At 39.4% G+C, this 23463-nt stretch overlaps 2 protein-coding genes across 9 annotated transcripts in view; one reads left to right on the top strand and one right to left on the bottom strand.

The window, feature by feature from the left end:
• LOC126470207 (arfaptin-2) overlaps nt 1-17452 on the bottom strand; it is a 59351-nt gene extending 41899 nt beyond the window's left edge. The window contains exons 1-3 of one of the 6 annotated variants that reach the window (XM_050097883.1): nt 17417-17452; nt 16869-17055; nt 4156-4332 (exon numbers count right to left, since the gene is read on the bottom strand). In XM_050097883.1, the coding sequence (XP_049953840.1) occupies nt 4156-4332; nt 16869-17049 (358 nt within the window). In that variant the 5' untranslated portion in view covers nt 17050-17055; nt 17417-17452. Of the gene's footprint in view, nt 1-4155; nt 4333-16868; nt 17118-17147 lie in introns of all 6 variants that reach the window. The other 5 variants (XM_050097880.1, XM_050097882.1, XM_050097879.1 and 2 more) reach the window with 5 other exon arrangements.
• Nucleotides 17453-17838: 386 nt separating this feature from the next.
• Nucleotides 17839-23463, top strand: part of LOC126470206 (lipoamide acyltransferase component of branched-chain alpha-keto acid dehydrogenase complex, mitochondrial) — a 101838-nt gene continuing 96213 nt past the window's right edge. For all 3 annotated transcript variants that reach the window (XM_050097878.1, XM_050097877.1, XM_050097876.1), the window contains exon 1: nt 17839-18046. In XM_050097878.1, coding sequence (XP_049953835.1) covers nt 17978-18046 — 69 coding nt within the window. In that variant the 5' untranslated portion in view covers nt 17839-17977. The remainder of the gene's footprint in view (nt 18047-23463) is intronic.

Below are 23463 nucleotides of genomic sequence, written 5' to 3'. Positions count from 1 at the left end.
TAAACATCAAATTTAATGTGCGGCAGAAAGAACTATTGAGCAACAGAATTAATCACAATATTCAGGCATTCGGGAGGACGACGGTTCAATCCCGCGTCCGGCCATCCTGATTTAGGTTTTCCATGATTTCCCTAAATCGCTCCAGGCAAATGCTGGGATGGTTCCTTTCAAAGGGCACGGCCGACTTCCTTCCCCGTCCTTCCCTAATCCGATGAGACTGATGACCTCGCTGTCTGGTCTCCTTCCCCAAAAAACCAACCAACCACAATATTCAGCCACAATTAAATGACAGGGTAGCCACAGAGTCAGTAGTTGACTTAAAAATAGCCTTGGACAGTGCAGTCTATAAGAAGACTGAAAAACTCAGAATAGCATTAAAGCTACCAATCTGATAGAGAAAGCCTTCCAAACTAAGTCCAAGAATAAAGACTATGCAATAATGAGTTCTATCAACAAAAAGCTTAAGTCTGGTGAAGTGATGATTGTCCGAACGGATAACGGTAATACTGTGGTCGTTATATATAAGAATTATTGCTAAGACGATAAGGTTTTTTGGAGCAAATAACATCAAACAAATATAGTATGATCCACCATACAATTATGTGAAGAAGCATAAAACATGCCTTGTAGGCTGCAATAACATAATTAGCCCAGATAATCAACGCAGAATGAAAGCAATGACTCTGAAAGCACCTGGTCTTCATGTGCAAATTAAGACACACAAGCAAGACCCCTCTATACGTCCTATAGTGAATGGGATATGCAATCCTGGTAAATCTTCCTCCATATTTCTGTTGCAATTAATACATAAAACGTTCATTCACGAACACAATTTTTATATCTCCAACAGAAATGATTTGGTTGAGAAACTGAAAGACAGGGTGTTACCACCAAAGTGTTCGACATAAAGAGGCTTCATGTAGAGGATACGATAACTGTTACACAAAAAAATCTTTTCAATCACGGTCAACTCAAAACCGATGAGGTTCCAGAATTGATTTCACTGCTTAGGGTAGTAATGACATACAATGATTACTCTTTTAATAATCACATGTATAAATTGGAGGATGTATTATTGATGGGTAGTTGTCATACCGGTTGCCTTGCCTTTTGAATGTAAATATTTTAGTGAAGGCCCTGGTCTTAGTAAATAAATTCTGTTCTACTGTCATTATGCTGACAATGTAATAATTTCCAGAATGAGATTTTCACTCTGCAGCGGATTGTGCGCTGATATGAAACTTCCAGGCAGATTAAAACTGTGTGTCGGACCGAGACTCAAACTCGGATCCTTTGCCTTTCACAGACAAGTGCTCAGTAGAGCACTTGCCTGCGAAAGGCAAAGGTCCCGAGTTCGAGTCTCGGTCCGGCACACAGTTTTAATCTGCCAGGAAGTTTCAATGTAATAATTGTTTCTGAAGGCTCTAATGAAAGCATTCCCCTACTGAGAGATGAATTTAATGCTCTACACCCAAAAATGAACTTCACTCACTAGATTATTAGTCCAGGCAGGGATCACAACTACATGGATTTAGAAATCCAGCTTACAGGTAATTGTATTGTATTTTACATTTACCATAAACCTACCACAGGTGATGCATGCCTCCCCTAGCAACATAAGTTGAGTTTTTCAAATCAATGATCGACTGTCTGTGTGACATACACTAGGCCCAGCAGCTATCAACCACGAGCTAAGTAACGTGAATCATGTGGCTAAAAATAATGGCTATAACCTTAAATTAGTAGGTAAGCTGTTTAAAGACCAAATAGCAATAATAAATAAGAAAGTAGTAGTGAACCCTACAGCACCAAAGATGAAGTTCATTGTTCTTCCTTTTCTGGGGAACATCTCATATCAATTTCAGCAACTCTTCAAAAATTATGATGGCAGAATAACATTCACAGCCCAGGATAAAATCCAACACCGCTACATACACAATGAACAGCTGTAATGCAATAAATATGCTGCCTCAGGCATGTATAAACTGTAATATTATGAATGCCCAAAGGACTACTAAGGGCTGACAGGTAGAACACTTAAATCTAGTTTCCTTACTATGAATGGGGAGGTGAAGCAATGATCTGCATTTGCAGAACATTTAAAAAAAGCGGGCACCAACTACCTGTGTTACATCATCTTCAAATCTTGCACCAAGTTCCAACAGGCAAAAAGAGAAACCACCTTAAGGAAATTAAGATAGTAAAGAACTCGCATATAGATGAAGAGTTAGTCCTTAATGACCAGCTGATTACCAGAAACCAAACTTACTACGACTCTGTGCTATCAGTTTTTAAAATGTTCATCTGAATAGCACCCTGTTTTAACTACAAATAGTTAGCACCAGACATGTACTTTAAGAAGCATGCACAACCAATTTTTATAAATGTTTATTACTTAAATCCAGATTTAAACTTCCTTTTTTAAAAGTAAAGTTTGGAAGTAAGTATAGGTAGTTGTATCAATTTCTCATAGTATGTTGGAAGTGATGGTCCCCACAGATGTGACAAAAACAAATTTTGTTGTATATTAAAGTATGGTCTTTAGTAAATCTTTTAAACTTCCAGTAAAGCTCTGCAGGACAGGACCATACCCTGATGAATACTATTTTCTTTTCCTTGCAGATCTTCTGATAATGCCCCAGAAGGGCAAAACATGTCGATAAAAGTATTGTTTCCCTGCAACCAAGACTGTATTTCTTTTGAAATTAAACTTTAACATTATCAAAATGAAGTCAAAAATCAATAAGAAACATCAGAGATTAATGCCACAGTCATGATCAAGTTATTACAATTGTGCCTAAGTTTAATGTAGACAACAGGGAGAAGAAAATTGGCTGTCCTTTTCGAAATTTGACTTAAATGTAAAGCTGAAAGACCTGGCAGAGATTTGAAACCAGTTAGCGCTGAATGTGAGGCCAGTGTCTTACAGCTGTGCCACTTCACTATGTACTGTCCAGAAAAAGATACCTACAACAAAGCTGAACCACCAGTAAATGCAGTAAACAATTATGAAGTGGTCATTATGATACTATTCATAAACTACAGCACCAAAATGCAAACATATTAACTTAGAAACAATGAAACACTGACATCATTAATTGGTTCCATATCTACTAAACATGTGAAAAACAACGCTAAACTCTTTCTAACTAATTTTTATTGAAGACTTATGTCAAAGCAGGATACTAGCAATAAAACAAAAGTTATTTTACACAAATTAACTTTTCTCATGCCATAGAGTTCTCAGTTATTTCATCAAACATTTTCAATCACAATATTATCCAAAAAAATTCAAGATTATGAAAGGGAATAAACAGCTAACAGAAAAATAATCCATTCAATTTTACAGGACTCACTCTATTGATTATTAAATATAACTGCAAACTATATAACTTCATGTTATGTACAATTTTCAGGTTAGATTCAGTCATCAGAGTTCAGCATCATCCAATATTTAACCATAAATCATAACCGACATAAGCAGTATATGGAAGCATTATAATTATTAGGAGCCAGATAATACCAGTGCTTAGGAGTGAGAGACGTGAGACACTGATTATTTGCTTAATTGTAAGGGTAATATCATTCAAGTATATATTTTTTGCTAACTGCTCGAGCACTGCAAAACACTGAAATAATACAGATTACAGTGATGATGATTAAAAACAAATTTGAAAAGATAAAAGTTGCTAAACCCACATTAGAAAAGCACTCAAGTAAACTATGAAGCACATATGCCAATATAAATTCAGAAACAAAACAACTTTTCATATGAACAATGTGTATTTGTGGATTTAGAGTATTCAAAATTGGTAATGGCACTGTTAACAGAAATAAAAAACATGTATATGAATGAGTAAACCACTTGGAAAGCTGCATCAAATTGTCAAAAAATTGAAGGAATAATTAAATCTACCGATCTCCATGTACTTGATATTTCATATAAAAGCCATGGAGTAGTACTACGATACTGTAACCATCTACATGATAACTGCATTACACATTTGAGGTTTAATCATAACTATTATTTTATTCCATTACACACAGCTTAGTGGCTCTCAGACCAGAAGCTTACCTCAACTATGGGATACAAGAATTCGGTCATTTTATTATTGAAAATATTCAAACTGACTTTACATTTATTGAAATTCTCACCTTTATCCACAGTTCTTGAAGTTTTTCCCAATTTTTCAAACATAAGCTGCTTTGTACATTTGTATGTTGAAATACTCCAGTTCTTTATACTTTCAATTTTTGATTGTTGGGCTTTTATGATTTGAGGATCGCCATTCTGCGTTGAATTCATAGATGGTGATGTCATTGATGCTGGGGCTGAAACAAATATTTAAGCATACAGGTAATACACAAGGAATTCAATCAAAACAGGCTGACAAGGCTGCCAGCAGTAAACTGGACGTGGTATCCACTTTCAATGATTCGCAAATGTTTAATGGGACTGATTAGGAAGGTTCGCTGCATCATTGATGTTAGTTCTTTGATGACCAAGTTACATAAATTCAGATTTACACAACAAGCCAATGAGTGAACCAGTGAGCAGACTTTCAAATAGCACATAACTTAGTGTTTAAACTAGACATGATGTCAGTCAATTATTTTAAGTCAACATCTGTGTTCTAATTATCATACAGTTTTAGATTATGAAGTGTATATGTATGCATACAGATAAATAACTGTAAGCTCGACTCTACAAGACACACATTTTTGTTCCGGTAAGGAGGTGTAACAATATCTATCTCTCGCCCTCAAAATGAGAGTTCTCATGCAATGCTTCAACATACTTTACAATAATATGATTTTGATCACAACTTTTGTTTCAAAGAGTGTTTGTGATTGCATTCATAGTCTTGCTTTCTGGGTGGGGTGGGAAGAGGGAGACAACATTTTGTGTGTTTGCAGTAGGATTTAGCAGTTGCACCTGATGTCTGCCGATTGGAGTGTTTCATGTTCAAATTTTTTTACATGACATGGGGATATGAATTAAGAAACTGATATAATGAAAAACTAATGGCTTGTGGCATGAAATGAATGTATCGAAAGTGATTTAAAAATGAGAATGAGAAAATTCACAAGCACAGAAATGGAAACATCCCATCACACACCATGTACCTCTTACATACACTAACAAATGATGCAACATGAAGGAATTCTCCCAATGGGATGGAAATCTGTAGATGTATGTGCATGTACAGACAAACAATTGTTTCAGAAAAAATGGATGATTAATTCAACAGAAAGAGCTTCACAAACTGAGCAAGTCAATAACGTGTTGGTCCACCTCTGGCTCATATGCAAGCAGTTATTCGGTTTAGAACTGATTGATAAGGGTTGCTGGATGTCCCCCCTGAGGAATATTGTGTCAAATGCTGTGCAACTGTTGTGTTTGATTGCCAAAATCCCAAGATGGTTGATGGGCCATGCCCATAATGCTTCACATGTTCTCAACTGGAGAGCTTTCCAGCAACCTAGATCGCCAAGGTAGAGTTTGGTAAGCACAAAGACAAGCAGTAGAAACTATCGCCATGTGTGGGTGGGCATTAGCTTGCTGAAATGCAAGCCTAGGATGGTTTGGCATGAAAGGCAACAAAATGAGGTGTAGAATATCATCGATATATCGCTGTGCTGTAAGGGTGCCATGGGTGATGAGCAAAGGGGTCCTGCTATGAAAACAAATGGCACCCTAGACCATCACTCCTGGCTGGAGGGTCGTGTGGTGGGTGACAGTCAGGTTAGCATTCCACGGCTACCCAGGGCATCTCCAGCTGCATCTTTGGGCTCGAATCTCATTGAATGGAGCAGAATTGCCTTCACTGATGAGTTCCGCTTTGAACTGAGCCCTAATGACCAGCCAAGACATGTCAGGACAGTGGTTGAGATACCAAACTCACTGTCACCTACCATATGGCCTGACAACCAGGAGCGATAGTCTGGGGTGCCATTTCTTTTCATATCAGGATCCCTTTGTTCGTCATCTGCTACACCCTTACAGCGCAGTGGCAGTCGATGATATTCTATGCCTCATTTTGTTGCCCTTCATGGCCAGAAATTCTGGGCTTACAGTTCAGCAATATAATGCCAACCCGCACACAGCGAGAATTTCTACTGCTCGTCTTTGTGCTTGTCAAACCCTACCTTAGCCAGCAAGTTTGCTGACTCTCTTCCCAAATGAAATCGCTTGGAACATTATGGGCAGGGCCCTTCAACCAGCTCATGATTTTGACAGTCTAACATGCCAAATAAATAAAATTTGGCACAATATTCCTCAGGAAGACATTTAACAACTCTGTCAATCACTGCAAAGCTAAATAACTGCTTACATAAAGGCCAGAGGTGGACCAACACGTTACTGACTTGCTCAATTTCTGAAGATCTTTCTCTTGAATAAATCATTCAAAATTTTTGGAATTATAATCATTTATTTGTCTATACCTGTACATCACATCTACCAATTTCCATTCCATTCAGATAATTTCTTTGGGGTGTTTTTTGAGTGCATAATGGGACAAAGAAGACAAATATGCTGGTATCACAACTATCTACCAATTTTCATTCTTTAACTGATCTCAATGTCAATTCTCAATCCAGAAACCACCTGAGTATCTAAACTGATGTCTTATACAGATAACAGAACAAGATATAAGCACTTTAAGATATTGTTAAAGAGCACTATTTTTTAATGAAAAGTTCTGAGCAATCCAGGTTTTTTGCTGTAGCATTTGTTAGCTTCACCAGCTTTCAACCAAACAGTCATATTCTGACCTAGCCTGGGCTTCAGGCTTTGCTTCAGGTCAGTCTGTAGCATGAATTCATACTTACATAAATAAAGGATCTTTTTTCAACCAACTGTCAAGGACCATTTCTTAATCGTCAACAAATATTATTCACACTGGACTGAAGCATTTTACTTCTGGTAATGTACTTGCTGTGTCGAATTTATACTGCATTAAAATTTTGCAGTAATTTAATATTCAGCCATGGACATCTGCATTTTCTTGGGCCATGCAATTTTGGTAGTGTCATTTGAACATATGGTCAAGGTCACAGCTTCAATTCCAGCTTCAACAACAATAGTACTGTCTGTCTTTTGGCATGTATCCTGATTCCAGTTACAGTTCAGTACATAGTTCTAATCTTTCAAGAATGCAGCATATATATTTTTAATTTTATTTTATATGTACCTTAAATCATGTTGATGTCTGTATATGTCTGTATATAATATGTCATACATGTCAATTGTTTAACTGAGCTACCTTCATGCCCAACAGATGATAGGCAAGTTTACAAGTACATAAAAATTAGAAGGCAGTTAAAATTTGATTTTATATGTGATAATGAAAACAGGTTAAAACTGTGTCAGACCAGGACCTGATCTCTACTTGCTTCAGGCAGTGTTCTACTTGTTCACACATCTGACCAGGATTCAGACTTCAATTCAAAACATAGTAACTCCTCTCTCCTACTTTTCTAAACTCCTTGGGGGCTCTCCAGTATATCCTGGTGGGCAAACATCTTTGGGAGAAGGGATATTCTGATTGATCAGTATTTATTTACACCATTTAACTGCGGAACATGAACATTTTTATAAGGAAGAAAATTGCGCAAAAGTCTATATGAGGAAGGTCAACAAAAAGCCTAAGTTAGTGCTTTCGTGCATGAACAGAGCAAAACATGAATGTCCATAGATGGTATTTAATGCATAGACAATGAACACTGAAAATACAAGGGACACCTATTAGCAAAGTTTTGGAGCTTACACTATAATCAATATTTCAGTCAGTAATTTGGTTTTTATTACTAACATTAATTGAAAGTGCTATAATAGTTTCTCTTTAGTAGCCCGAGTTTGTCAAATCTATTTCTTATGTGATTGATTTCAGATTAACAAGAAATTCATTCTCAGGCCTGTTTAAGAAAAGTGAACTTCTACAACTTATGAAACCAAACCATCTAATCCTCATTATCAAATAAATCATCAGCTTAGGAGCTAAACAGCTTCCACATGTCACAGGGACTAAAGATGGCACCCAAGTCAAGGAGCTATTACAAAGTTGACTTTCTGTAATATGACTGTGGAAAATTAACAAAATAATCATGCTTTGAAGTGAACTTATGGTGTTGACAGTTCTTGCACTGTGTGAGGATGATGGGAATTCATTGACATTGGCGGCCAATGAGCATCACTGGATTTAATTATTTCTTTCAGCAGAAGATAAGAGTTGATTACATTTGTTTTTGATATGGACATCACCAGAATAACTTTTAATGATATGACTGTGAATTTTAAGACTGTTTACTGATTTTGATATTTCTTTGGTGACTTCAAAAACTGGGATGTGCAGACAGACTGACTGGAAGCGAAGCCTGAAGCCCAGGCTAGGTCAGAATATGACCATTTGGTTGCAAGCTGGTGAAGCTAACAAATGCTACAGCAAAAAACCTGGTTGTGGTGACAGACTGATCTTTCACTTAGGCCAAGCTCTAGGTTACGTTGAAATGTGATAATCTGATTGTGAGTTGGTGAAGCCAACAAATCTCAACACAAAAATAAGATCATCATGTACACTGATTTGTCATGTAGTTCAAACTATACATTCATCATCGCAGTAACCCCCCCAAATACGTACTTTTCCAGTGCAATCTGTCAATCGCAAATGTACTTTATTTCAGCTACGTTGTTGTTGTTGTTGTTGTTGTCTTCAGTCCTGAGACTGGTTTGATGCAGCTCTCCATGCTACTCTATCCTGTGCAAGCTTCTTCATCTCCCAGTACCTACTGCAACCTACATCCTTCTGAATATGCTTAGTGTATTCATCTCTTGGTCTCCCTCTACGATTTTTACCCTCCACGCTGCCCTCCAATGCTAAATTTGTGATCCCTTGATGCCTCAAAACATGTCCTACCAACCGATCCCTTCTTCTAGTCAAGTTGTGCCACAAACTTCTCTTCTCCCCAATCCTATTCAATACCTCCTCATTAGTTACGTGATCTACCCACCTTATCTTCAGCATTCTTCTGTAGCACCACATTTCGAAAGCTTCTATTCTCTTCTTGTGCAAACTGGTTATCGTCCATGTTTCACTTCCATACATGGCTACACTCCATACAAATACTTTCAGAAACGACTTCCTGACACTTAAATCTATACTCGATGTTAACAAATTTCTATTCTTCAGAAACGATTTCCTTGCCATTGCCAGTCTACATTTTATATCCTCTCTACTTCGACCATCATCAGTTATTTTACTCCCTAAATAGCAAAACTCCTTTACTACTTTAAGTGTCTCATTTCCTAATCTAATCCCCTCAGCATCACCCGATTTAATCTGAATTATCCTCGTTTTGCTTTTGTTGATGTTCATCTTATATCCTCCTTTCAAGACACTGTCCATTCCGTTCAACTGCTCTTCCAAGTCCTTTGCTATCTCTGACAGAATTACAATGTCATCGGCGAACCTCAAAGTTTTTACTTCTTCTCCATGAATTTTAATACCTACTCCGAATTTTTCTTTTGTTTCCTTTACTGCTTGCTCAATATACAGATTGAATAACATTGGGGAGGAGCTACAACCCTGTCTCACTCCTTTCCCAACCACTGCTTCCCTTTCACGCCCCTCGACTCTTATAACTGCCATCTGGTTTCTGTACAAATTGTAAATAGCCTTTCGCTCCCTGTATTTTACCCCTGCCACCTTCAGAATTTGAAAGAGAGTATTCCAGTTAACGTTGTAAAAAGCTTTCTCTAAGTCTACAAATGCTAGAAACTTAGGTTTGCCTTTTCTTAATCTTTCTTCTAAGATAAGTCGTAAGGTTAGTATTGCCTCACGTGTTCCAACATTTCTACGGAATCCAAACTGATCTTCCCCGAGGTCCGCTTCTACCAGTTTTTCCATTCGTCTGTAAAGAATTCGCGTTAGTATTTTGCAGCTGTGACTTATTAAACTGATAGTTCGGTAATTTTCACATCTGTCAACACCTGCTTTCTTTGGGATTGGAATTATTATATTTGTTGTGTCTAGACAAGACAGCCTAGACACAATGAGAGGAAGCCGAAAGGCACGCGCTAAGCTAAAGCAGGATGGCGTGAGGTCTGAAACAGGATACGTAATGAATGCTATAAAGAAAAGTACGTAGCTTCTGGTATACTTAACTTTAATCCATCCTTTTGGTACATCTGGAGATTGTGGCGATACAAGTGAGACTCATTAGATACATGCAATGTTACTAATGGTGCCTTGCTAGGTCGTAGCCATTGACTTAGCTGAAGGCTATTCTAACTATCTGCTCTGCAAATGAGCGAGGCTTCGTCAGTGTGCATCGCTAGCTACGTCGTCCGTACAACTGGGGCGAGTGCTAGTCCGTATCTCGAGACCTGCCTTGTGGTGGCGCTCGGTCTGCGATCGCACAGTGGCGACACGCGGGTCCGACATGTACTAATGGACCGCGGCCGATTTAAAGCTGCCACCTAGCAAGTGTGGTGTCTGGCGGTGACACCACAATATTCTTCTTGAAATCTGTGGGTATTTTGCCTGTCTCATACATCTTGCTCACCAGATGGTAGAGTTTTGTCATGACTGGCTCTCCCAAGGCCATCAGTAGTTCTAATGGAATGTTGTCTACTCCCGGGGCCTTGTTTCGACTCGGGTCTTTCAGTGCTCTGTCAAACTCTTCACGCAGTATCTTATCTCCCATTTCATCTTCATCTACATCCTCTTCCATTTCCATAATATTGTCCTCAAGTACATCGCCCTTGTATAAACCCTCTATATACTCCTTCCACCTTTCTGCCTTCCCTTCTTTGCTTAGAACTGGGTTGCCATCTGAGCTCTTGATATTCATACAAGTGGCTCTCTTCTCTCCAAAGGTCTCTCTAATTTTCCTGTAGGCAATATCTATCTTACCCCTAGTGAGACAAGCCTCTACATCCTTACATTTGTCCTCTAGCCATCCCTGCTTAGCCATTTTGCACTTCCTGTCGATCTCATTTTTGAGACGTTTGTATTCCTTTTTGCCTGCTTCATTTACTGCATTTTTATATTTTCTCCTTTTGTCAATTAAATTCAATATTTCTTCTGTTACCCAAGGATTTCTACTAGCCCTCGTCTTTTTTCCTACTTGATCCTCTGCTGCCTTCACTACTTCATCCCTCAGAGCTACCCATTCTTCTTCTTCTGTATTTCTTTCCCCCATTCCTGTCAATTGTTCCCTTATGCTCTCCCTGAAACTCTGTACAACCTCTGGTTCTTTCAGTTTATCCAGGTCCCATCTCCTTAAATTCCCGCCTTTTTGCAGTTTCTTCAGTTTCAATCTGCATTTCATAACCAATAGATTGCGGTCAGAATCCACATCTGCCCCTGGAAATGTCTTACAATTTAAAACCTGGTTCCTAAATCTCTGGGACCGATGACCATAGCAGTCTGGTCCCTTTAACCCCCCCAACCAACCAACCAACCTAAATCTCTGTCTTACCATTATATAATCTATCTGATACCTTTTAGTATCTCCAGGATTCTTCCAGGTATACAACCTTCTTTTATGATTCTTGAACCAAGTGTTAGCTATGATTAAGTTATGCTCTGTGCAAAATTTTACAAGGCGGCTTCCTCTTTCATTTCTTCCCCCCAATCCACATTCACCTACTATGTTTCCTTCTCTCCCTTTTCCTACTGACGAATTCCAGTCAACCATGACTATTAAATTTTCGTCTCCCTTCACTACCGGAATAATTTCTTTTATCTCGTCATACATTTCATCAATTTCTTCATCATCTGCAGAGCTAGTTGGCATATAAACTTGTACTACTGTAGTAGGCATGGGCTTTGTGTCTATCTTGGCCACAATAATGCGTTCACTATGCTGTTTGTAGTAGCTAACCCGCACTCCTATTTTTTTATTCATTATTAAACCTACTCCTGCATTACCCCTATTTGATTTTGTGTTTATAACCCTGTAGTCACCTGACCAGAAGTCTTGTTCCTCCTGCCACCGAACTTCACTAATGCCCACTATATCTAACTTTAACCTATCCATTTCCCTTTTTAAATTTTCTAACCTACCTGCCCGATTAAGGGATCTGACATTCCACGCTCCGATCCGTAGAATGCCAGTTTTCTTTCTCCTGATAACGACGTCCTCTTGAGTAGTCCCCACCCGGAGATCCGAATGGGGGACTATTTTACCTCCGGAATATTTTACCCAAGAGGACGCCATCATCATTTAATCATACAGTGAAGCTGCATGTCCTCGGGAAAAATTACGGCTGTAGTTTCCGCTTGCTTTCAGCCGTTCGCAGTACCACCACAACAAGGCCGTTTTGGTTGATGTTACAAGGCCAGATCAGTCAATCATCCAGACTGTTGCCCCTGCAACTACTGAAAAGGCTGCTGCCCCTCTTCAGGAACCACATGTTTGTCTGGCCTCTCAACAGATACCCCTCCGTTGTGGTTGCACCTACGGTAAGGCCATCTGTATCGCTGAGGCACGCAAGCCTCCCCACCAACGGCAAGGTCCATGGTTCATGGGAGGATTTCAGCTATAGTGAACTAAATTTCTTAGATAAGGTTTAAGAACTGATTCATTGTACATCTAAATCAGCTGCATAGGAAAACAATGGTGATACCAGATGGCTAAATAAAAATTGTTATTGGCACAGAGGTTGTGGTTTTTCCCTTTGACATAAAATGTGTAGCTTTTGTAAAATGTTATATTCTTAAAAGTGTTGTAACTTAACAAAAAGTGACATAAGGCAGTTACTGAGGGAGCAAGGGTACCATTTCACTGCAGTAGAATAATATACAATAATTCTGAAGTACCATATATAAATAATTTCTTGCAGAATGCTCTTTAAGCAACTGGACATCCTGATCAAAGCCTTGCTATTAATTTACTGCCTCCTGAAGTTTGGTTGTTAACCAGAACCATCTTTTGGAAAGAGCGTTAACTTTAAACAGAAATAATAATGAGTTGCACTCTTCATGAATTGTCTACTCTGACAATGAATGGAATATTCTGAATGTATAAAAATTTTTGAACAGAGGAAGGAGGGAGGGAGGGAGGGAGGGAGGGAGGGAGGGAGGGAGGGAGGGAGGGAGAGAGGGAGAGAGAGAGAGAGAGAGAGAGAGAGAGAGAGAGGGAGGGAGGGAGAGAGGGAGGGAGGGAGGGAGGGAGGGACGGACGGAGGGAGGGAGGGAGGGAGGGAGGGAGGGAGGGAGAGGGGTGGGGAGGGGGAGGGGTGGGGAGGGGGAGGGGGGAGGGAGGGAGATAGTTATTGGTATGTCCTGTAGAACATAATTGTGACTTCTCGCTATGATGGAGGAGTTAGATATAGAGTTATAGAACACATTATCAGCAAAAAATATGGCAACATGCTAACCAATTCTTGTATTATTGATGAGATATGATTTCAGTTTTTATCTAAGGGTAATTTTTTGGTCTACTTAATTCTTTAGGTCACCAGGTAGGTGGTCACAGCTTTGGGTCAAGAGGAATAGGCCCTATTTTATATTTGATACTAGTACTCACCTTTGACCAGTAACATAACATTAATGGCTGCTGTGATGTCACATTTTGGTGCATATTTTAACAGTCTGTTTATTAGCTGGTGAAGCCAACAAATGTAAAGAAACACCCTGGTTGTGGTGACAAGACTGATTTTTAGTTTAGCACGATTAGAAAAGAAAGCAGTAATGATTATGATGTTATTGTTGCCATGTTGTTTACGACATTTGTCACACAGACCATTTTGGGGTGGGTTGGGAGGAGTCTATGTGGGATTGGGTTCTGATTAGGCATAGGAAACTTGTTTGCATTGGCACAGATGGTAGCAGCAAGTATCCATGGTGGAGGATAAAAAAAAAATGCATAAAAGAAGTAAAAATATGTGGGTAAAATTCACAACAGGCACAAGACGAATAAAGTATGGGGAAAAAGATGAAACATGAGGGAATATGGCCGATAGTGAAAACTACCTAAAACGGATGTAAAAATGCAATGACATCAGAGAGAAAAATAAGTAAAAAGACAATAATAATGTGCTGCAGCAGGTTGTTGGTTGGATATGTGTGAAAAGAGTGTGGACAGCAGGTGTACATTGATTAAATGAGATTAGTATGTGCATGCTGGAATAATGGGAGAAGGGGGGAGGTGGTGGTAACGTCAACGTTCTTAGTTCAGGTGGCACAGGTAGGTACAGTAAATAACACACATACATACATGACACTGAGTGAGGAAGTATAACTAATTTGAAGGTATGGAAGTAATTATATAGGCAGGAAGAATGTGATTATGAGATGCTGCACGAACATTCTGTGCAGTCACATAGTCACGTGTCGTGTGCAGAATAGATTGTTGATACAGCATTTTTCGTAAGTCAGAGTGTGTGTGGTTTTGAAGGCAACAGAAAAGACACAGGAAAGAAGAACAGAAAAGGAGATACACTGATTAAGGTAATGCATTAGAGAATAGGAACAAAGGAAAACAGTATTGGGTTGTGGGATGGAAAAAAAAAAATCCATTAGGCTGAATCAAACAATGGACAGTCCTGGATGGAATAACAACAATATTATGAAAATTATAGATAGCTAGACACCAAACAGAGGAAAAATTGAGGTGCAGAAAGGCATAACAAAAATACTGTTATGCACTTAAGCTTTTGGCCAAAAGGCCTTCTTCCAAAATAGAAAAACACACACACACACACACACACACACACACACACACACACACATTCACACAAGCACAACTGCCACATAAATGGCCATTGTTTCCAGCCGGAGACAGTGGTCATGTGTGTCCGAGTTGTGCTTGTGTGAATGTGTGTGTGTGTGTGTGTGTGTGTGTGTGTGTGTGTGTGTGTGTGTGTTTCTACTCTGGAGCCTTTAGAAAAAAAGCTTAAATGTAAAGCGGTCTTTTTGTTGTGCCTGTCTGTGACTCAACGTCTCCTCTGTATGGTGAACAGCAATCTACCCTTCTCATAATACTGTTATAATTCCATCCAGAACTTTTTCATTGTTTGATTTTCCCCTTTATCCAAAGACTTTTATGGTTGAATATCTCACTCCCTACTGTGCCACAATAAGAGTGAGTGATGGATGGTGTAAATCTCCCTCCAGGAAGGAAGATAGGGTTTAACGTCCCGTCTACACTGAGGTCGATATAGACAGAGCATAAGCTCGGATTGTTTCAAGGATAAGAAAGGAAATCTGCAGTGTCCTGTTAAAGGAATTATCCTTGCATTTGCCTGGAGTGATTTAAGGAAATCATGGAAAACCTAAATCTGGTTGGATGGACACAGATTTGAATATCTGAACCATCGTCGTCCTGAATCCTAGTGTGATGTGCTCATGACTGTGTCACACTGCTTGGTATCTCCCTCTAGTATCATATTTATGAATGTTACCATTGTGTTCAAGCTGTGATTGGCTATTGATACACTTCATAAAGGAGTAAATGAACTGTGCTTGGTATCTCCCTCTAGTATTATATTTATGAATGTTACCATTGTGTTCAAGCTGTGATTGGCTATTGATACACTTCATAAAGGAGTAAATGAACTGTGAGATTGTTGTCAGTATGCACAAATGTTTAAACTGCATTCCAGAGCAGATACCACATATTATCCTTAATGTAGATGTTAGAGGTTTAAAGAGATCTGTCACAGACAACTTCTGGTTTAGTTTCTTATCAATATAAAAATCCAAAAATTTAGACTATTTTGTTTCATTTATGGATTTACCCTCATGCATTATTTCCGATACTATGAACCCTATGTATAGTGTTTTATCAAAATTCAGTGAAAGTCCATTGGCAGAAAACTAGTGATTAATTTCTGAGAAATTATTCAGATTTCAGTGTTGAAGTTACTCCATTAGACTCTATTACAATACTTCCATCATCAGCAAAGGAAACTATTTCTGCTACTTGCATATATAATTAAATATAATTCATATATACAAACAATAAGAGCACACTCAATATTAATTTCTGTGGCACACTGATTCTGAGAATTCCCATTCTGATGATGTTTCGCCAAGAAAACCCCTCAAGCTTTTTAACTGCAACACTCTGTATCCTTTTAGTTACACAGAATGAAAACCGGTTACCAGCAGGATCTCAGATTCCATAACATTCGGGAGAACGCTGCGAGCTGCACAATCAAATGCTCTTGACAGGTCAAAAAAAATACAGCCAATATTTTGCCACTTAAATTTCGTGAAATCTGTTTCATAAATTTAAAAATAGCATGTTCTATTGAGAGATCATTTTGAAACCTAAATTCAGGCTGACAACACACGGTATCATATTTTGAGACAGATGTGTCTCCATGTTTGATGTAAACATACATTAAAGACTTGTGTATGTAGATAAGAAATAGCTATAGGTCAAGAAAAAGTGCTGCTGCATGATCCAAGGAATATAAACATGGAACAAACCACCTCACTTCAATGGAGGAATCATGTCACAAGCAACCACTATGTTTCTGAGAAGACAAATTATTTGTGTACCACCAAACTGAAAAATTCCTCTGTACTGCAATGTGTGAATCTCATTCTCTTTATGTTCTTGTTTATAATGGTGAGAGACAACACATCTCGTTTTGTAAGTATTATGACACCTAAGACAAAGCACATGTGAATGTACATCTAACGATGTTTCGCAAATCATTAGGTAACATTAAGTATCTGACACGAAATCATTATGATGATTTTGACAGATAATGTCATCTGTAATTAACACCACACGATGTTTATGTTTACAAACATTGAGTGTCGTGATGTAGCTAATACTCGAAGGAACGAATAAAATATTCTTAACAATGAGGCAATAAAGTTCAAATAACAGTTGGTGATATTTACCTGCAGTCTGACTTAGAGGTAATGATGTCGGGTGTTGGATAAAGCCCATACGCTGCGGTGTCGGGGGAGCTGTTCCTGAGTGTACAGCTGTATTGCTATCATTCATCACCGGCGTATCCTTCAGCATTTCGTGTATATTCCGCTCCATTGGTGGGCTCTCACGCATCTGATTTGTAGGCATAACAGCCTGTGACATTTCAACGGAGTCTTATTTTCTTCAATGAACGTTATGAAGAAATTTACAAAGAACTATAAAAAAATAATTATAAATGAATATACGTTCAAGGCTGATGATAACTGTCTAAGATACAAGCAATGGAATTGCCACGGCGTATAAACTGTCACAAAAACCTCTTAATGTCATTAGTAAAAAATGGCACATAATTCCAGCCCGTTTCGTACGTAGTTTAACCTATACGTCATTCTCTCCGGTTAGATACTATAATATTTGAGTCAAGTATATTAAAAAATCACAAACCAAAAACCGAACTCAATAATTTTAAATAAGTTTCTGCAATTCAAAATGAACTACAAAACAAACTGCTTACAAACGCTTAGCCCCTCTACCAACCAATATGACGTCACACCACGCAGTTTTGCATGAGCAGTACTGCTCTGCAGATGACGGTAGTCGATGTGCCAATAGAAAACTAAATATTTTGAAAATGTAGACGTCGCAGAATTGTTTGCTCCAGGAACAAATGCAACTTTATCTCAATTAAACAAAAGAAACGAGGAAATATCCTGACATTTAATTTAAACAAAAGGAAAATAAAACTTACACTACTTTAATTAATCTTGAATTACCTGTAATGCTTCCAAAATCACGTAATTAACGAATTTTTTGGGTAATTTGGTCACATTAATTTCCTGCATAGAAAAAGGAAACAATTAAGGCGGTCTCTTTTCTTTTTTTAAGATAATATGAAGTAATTTAACAATGGTAATATCTTTGAATACACGTGTAGGAGATGGATAAGGAAACAGGAAGTGTTTACTATTAGAAATGTCTACACCCGTTGGTGTTTAGTTGTTTGTTTTGAAAGTTGTTTCACGTAATTGTGTCCTAAATTTGATTTGGATTGAGCTTCGTACATTCCAGACAAACTATGGCAACGTACATAAAAACTTTGAGCCTATCTACAGTTAAGAACATTTCTGGGAAAGCTCCTATAAGGGTAAAAACAGCTTCTTGAATTTTTGTAGCACATTTCATATATATTTATGGACAAGGCGTTGGACTTAAATACGGAAACACCGCGAAAAATGCATGCTTTAACATAACTGCAGATGCTGGCAAAGCCTGCAGGTTGTTTTGTTGTATTCCATGATTCAGATACGGAAACACCGCGAGAAATGCATGCTCGAATATAAATGCAGATGCTGACGAAGCCTACAGGTTGTTCTGTTGTATTCCATGGTTCAATGTTTACCCCCAATGGTGATGCTGTGTTTCAAGGCGACAGTGTCCCTGTTTAAACAGCTCACATTGCGCAGGACTGGTTTTGTGAACACGAGGGTGAATTATCGCATCTTCCCCTGGCACCACAGTCACCAGATCTCAATATTATTGAGCCTTTGTGTTCTACTTTGGAGAGGAGCGTGCGTAATCGCAATCTACGTCTACTATCGTTCCTGAACTTGACGCTATTTTGGAAGAATGGTATATGATACTCTTGAAAACATGCAGGGTATGTATTTATCCATCCCTGGACGACTGGAAGCTGTTTTGGATGCCAGTATTTTCCCTCTACCGTATTAAGACATAGTAATGTGTTGTGTGTATGGTGTTTCCATATTTTTGTCCATCCACTGTAGTTATATGCATGCTTAAGGTGTAGGTAATGTCAGTGTTTTCCGGTGAATTTTTATGTACAATCGGACCGAATTGCTGACCGGGAATCTTCCCGTAGATTTGGCAAAAGGTTGTACTTCACCGCTTTTTTTCCCCCTGGGTAACTTATAATGCTTGATTCGGTTTCCTTTTTCAGTGGCGTAAATAAAATTATTTATTCGTCCTTAGACCATCCTGCACAACAGTATCGGACATATCAGACATCACAGAAATAAGAAATACATTTATAAAACCTATATAAAGTAGGCGAGGATAGGGTAGGAAGTCGGCCATGGCCTTATCAATGGGTCCATCCCAGCATTCACAGTAGCAACTTGGGAAAACCCAAGCCAAGATGGCCAGAAGGGCTAGGAACCCCTCTTCTCCCAAACATGAGAACACTGCAGTAACGCTGTCTTAGCCACCTTGCTCGGTGCGTGATTGGAAAGGAAACCCTATACACTGGTGCTTTTCATGGTTAGTGAGATGAATGGCAGGTAGCGTTAAATGTAGGAAAATGTATTTAATGCAGATGAATAGGAAAAATGAAGCCATAGTGTTTGACTGCAGCATTAGTAGTGGCCTACTTGATACAGTCACGTCTTTTAAATATCTGTGTGTAATGTTGCAAAGCAATATGAAATGGAATGAGCATATGAGGAATGTGGCAGGGAGGGCAAAAGGTCAACTTCGGTTTAATGGGAGAATTTTTGAAAAATGTTGTTTGTCTGTAAAGGAAACCATATATAGGACATTAGTGCAACCTATTCTTGAGCACTGCTTGAGTGTTTGCGATCCACAAGAAGTTGAATTAAAGCAAGACATTGATGCACTTCAGAGACAGGTAACTAAATTTGTTACTGGTAGATTCAAACAACACACGTGTTATGGAGATGCTTTGGGGACTCAAATGGGAATCACTCTAGGGAAGGCAACATTCTTTTTGAGGAGCAATACTGAGAAAATTTAGAGAACCAACATTTGAAGCTGATTGCACAACAATCCTACTGCCAACAACATACATTTCCCCTAAGGACAGCAGAGAAATTAGGACTCATATGAAGGTATATATCCAGTTGTTTTTTCATTGCTGTACCTATGAGTAGAGCAGGAAGGGAAACGATCGGCATCCTCCTCACGCACTGTACTGTGGCTTGCGGAGTATGTATGTAAATGTAGATCGTCTGCAGAAACTTCGGCTCCCTACACTCAGCCGGAGAAGCAGTATCCTCATCTGATGTGTACCATTAACAGGGCACCCTTTAGGAAACCCTCTCCCCGGAAGTCTGTAGCCCAGCAAATGGACAGCTGCCAGTGGCTGAAGGAGCTGTGGACTGTGGGTCCCAGGGCTGACCACTCATCTCTGGTTGCTATGCCAATGATGGATAAGCCCTCACAAGATTCTCAAGTGTGAAAAGTAGTGAAAGAGAAAAATAAGAAATCATGGAAGAAAGCTAATCCTGTGACTCCAGAGGTGCCATACCCCTCCAAACTGTCCCATTCTGAATCAATGTTCATTGTTGTTTTCATCCCCTTTGGTACAGACAGTGACCCTGGGGCGTGACCTATCCTTCTGGTCCTACATGCTTAACTAGAATACTTTTAACAGGATAATTCAATGCAGTGAGAATGGATATTATTTAGACTGGATATTGTTTTTGCTTGCCAGAACTAAAACCACTAATTTCTTCTGTTTCTGCAATCTGTGTTGCCCCCCTCAAGAAACGCATTTCACTGACGACCATTCTTCAACCTCTTGAGTTTGCCTTGCGTTCCGTCAGAACCATACTGACCCCAACAGAGCATCTGGAGCAGTTTGTACATTGGTTCACACAGATATTGTCAGTGAGTGGATTCCCCTCAGTGCCATATTGGAAGCATGAGAGTCTGAATGACACCAGCTATCATCATTTGTAACATTTAATTACCTTCAGGCAGGGGACTGACACACTTTTAGAGAACCAACTTAATCCAATAAATTCTCTCCTCCTTTTCTCCTTCTCTTCAAAGAGCCAGCTGTCAATTGTGAAGCATTGCTATCACCTTCATTCCCTCAGCATCAGATTGCGTTAACAATGTTGTGGGGTATGTCTCCAGTGTGATCACTCACTGCCTCTGGAGCTGCTGTTCCCCTTTCTACAGACCTCTTCCACTGTGGACCAATGCTATGGTGGACCGAAGACGTTGCAATAGCTATTCAAAATCTTCAAAGGGCCCTGCATGGACTCGAGCAACATCCCCCTCAGACCACGCTCATTGCTATTAAGTGGCTTCATGCCAAGGGTCACTGTCTACTTAAATGAAGTTAGAAGGAATACTGGGAGTGCAACATCTCCTCCTCAAAAATGTATTCCTTTTCAACCCAGGTGTGGACCAAGATCCATAGTCTCCTGGGCGTGCAAAGGCCATCAACTGTTCTGGGTCTCTTCTTTCATAGGGCTATTTCTACCAGTGCATCAGTTCTTGTTTTAACACCTTGTGACCCACTTCCCAACAATGTGCACAGCTGGCTACTTTTTGAATGCATGAAAGGCATGTTGAAGACATTTTTACCCCCATAATGCTAAATTGTATAATGAACCTTTCACTGATTGGGAACTGTTCCATGCTCTTGACTTGTGACACGAAATGGCCCCAGGTCTTGATTTGGTTCATAATCAGGTGGTCCAGCATCTGAAAGGCTCTGCTTACTTAGGGTCTTCAACCGCACTTGGATAGAAAATGTTTTCTTCTCATAATGGCGAAATAATATCATTGTACTAATCCATAAATCAGGCAAAAACTGCATGTCCATCAACAGATTCTAACTGATTAACCTCACCAACATACTCAGCATACTGTTTGAAAGGGTGGTAGCATGACGATTATGCTGGGTTCTTGAATTGCAAGGGCTTTTGTCTCCCTAATAGTATGGTTTCCAAGAGGAACAATCCACAACCAACCATCTTGTAAGGTTGGAATCAGCAATCTTGATGGGCTTTTTCTAAACATCAAAACCTCATTGTAGTTTGTCTTGACCTACGTAAGAGATAAAACAGTGCTTGCCGACATCACGTTTAACTTATCGTCCATGAGTGTGGCTTTTGAAGCTTTCTACCAATTTTTATTCATCACTTTTTATCTCATTGGTTGTTTCAGGATAGAATAGGTACATTACTCAGCTCCCCATGGGTCCAAGAGAATGGTGTCGTGCAGCACTCCATACTGAATGTTACTCTCTTCCTCATCACCATTGATGGGAAAGTGATCTCTATCCAACCAGTGGTGCTGTGTGTTGATGACTTTTGTATTTGGCCTAGTTCCCGTTCTGAGTCTGGCCAGAATGCCAATTTCAAGGGACCCTCTGAAGGGCATCCACTGGCACACTTTCTATTGTCTTCCAGTTCTTACCCATGAATACACAGGTCATGCATTTTTGTCATCGTACCATTTTCCATCTTGACACAGATCTCTACTTGGATACACAGCACTTGAACTTTGTTGTAAAGTCCCAATTTTTGTGGCTCCTCTTTGCTAAAAAGTTGATGTGGCTGCTCCATATTTGTCAACTAAAGACTAGCCGCATTCGAAAGCAGAGCACACTACTCTCCTCCATATTTACCATACCCTGGTCTTGTCCTGATTGGACTATGGTTGCCAGATTTCCAGCTCAGTGACACTTTTTGCTTTGAAATTATTTTTACCCTGTCCATCATAGTGGAGTAAGATGTTACTGGTGGCTTCTGGACTACTCCCGTAGCCAGTCTCCTTGACAAAGTGGAGATCTTCCCTCTTCAATTCGGATGGTACCAACTCTTGCACATTAATGCAATCACCATTCAGCAGTTTCCTAATCAACCAACTTACAAATTCTTTTTGCATGCAAGGGGCATTGACTCCAGATGCCTTCCCTCAGGTGGGATTACAGTTAGAATGTGTCTCAAAGCCCTCTGATGGCACCTCTGCCTAACTCCCTCAGAATGTGCTGTCTGTGTTTTCCTACTCACCCACCTGCCCTACAAGACCCTCCCACCTTGATCAGTATCCAGACCATGAATTAGGACCAATCTAATTCAAGGACATAAATTTTTATGCACATGACTTTCTTGTGTCTGCCTGTCTGTTCCTATCAGTTCTTCAGAAGTATGAGGCTGCTATCATCATTTACACTGACTACTCTAAAACCATGGGTAGGATGGAATATGCTTTTACATCATCACTGATCAGAAACAACATTTGTTGGTGGGAACATGTAGTGTTTTTAAAGCAGAGCTGATAGTCTTTAACAGAGCCTTACATTTTATTAAACAGACCTCAACCGCTTTTTAATTTGGAGTGACTCAATGAGCTGTCTCCAGGCTATTTACCTACGTTATTCTTGTCACCCCGTAATGTCTATTATTCATGACCTTCTCTGTGACTCAAGTCATACTGCCTGTTCATTTCCTTTCTCTGGGTACCAGGTCATGTGGGTATCCCAGGGAATATTTTGATAGAGAAGTGATTACTCGCCCAACATTCATTTTGACAATCCTAGGTCCATATTTGTGGGTGCAAATAAGACCCCTCCGTATTCGGAGATGGAACATCTGGTGGGCCACTGTGCTCTCTGACAAACTCCACAATAGTACTGCTGCACTGGGCTCTTGTTAGATTCCTGGACTGTTCATACCAGATTAATCCATAGTTATATTGTTGCACTACAGTGTGGTTCCAGAGCCTTAGCAACAGTGTCTCACATCCTGAAAGAATGCTCATCCTCCTGGCTCTCCATGCTAACCG

Source organism: Schistocerca serialis, chromosome 3, assembly GCF_023864345.2.
Source record: "Schistocerca serialis cubense isolate TAMUIC-IGC-003099 chromosome 3, iqSchSeri2.2, whole genome shotgun sequence".
In the NCBI taxonomy this organism is placed as follows: domain Eukaryota; kingdom Metazoa; phylum Arthropoda; class Insecta; order Orthoptera; family Acrididae; genus Schistocerca; species Schistocerca serialis.
The sequence above is the reverse complement of the archived record's forward strand: the minus strand, read 5'-3'. Positions and strand labels throughout refer to the sequence as shown.